Genomic DNA, 262 nt, shown 5'->3' with positions numbered 1-262 from the left:
GCGCTGCACAGGTTCCGGCAGCTCAGAGCCCACCCGCCCCGGCCCTGGGATCCGGTCAGTGGCCCCAGTGCGCCTCCACCAGCCTCCGTCTCATTGGAATCTGGTCTCCAGATCCAAGCTGGAATCCCAGAGGCAGTTTCCCACTCAGAGAAAGGAGAGCGTGGCTCAATGGTTGGGCATCGACCTATGAACCAAGAGGTCACAGTTCGATTCCTCATCAGGGCGCATGCCCAAATTGTGGGCTAGTTTCCCAGTGTGGGGC

At 60.7% G+C, this 262-nt stretch overlaps 1 protein-coding gene across 1 annotated transcript in view; it reads left to right on the top strand.

Annotated features, from left to right (window-relative positions):
• Window positions 1–262, top strand: part of UBA7 (ubiquitin like modifier activating enzyme 7) — a 9,120-nt gene that overhangs the window by 2,009 nt on the left and 6,849 nt on the right. Inside the window, 1 exon segment of the mRNA XM_015568283.1 lies at window positions 1–54. Coding sequence (XP_015423769.1) covers window positions 1–54 — 54 coding nt within the window.

The sequence above is a fragment of the Myotis davidii genome, unplaced genomic scaffold (assembly GCF_000327345.1).
Source record: "Myotis davidii unplaced genomic scaffold, ASM32734v1 scaffold663, whole genome shotgun sequence".
Classification (NCBI taxonomy): Eukaryota; Metazoa; Chordata; class Mammalia; order Chiroptera; family Vespertilionidae; genus Myotis; species Myotis davidii.
Note: the sequence above shows the minus strand (reverse complement) of the source record. Positions and strands in the feature narration are given on the sequence as shown.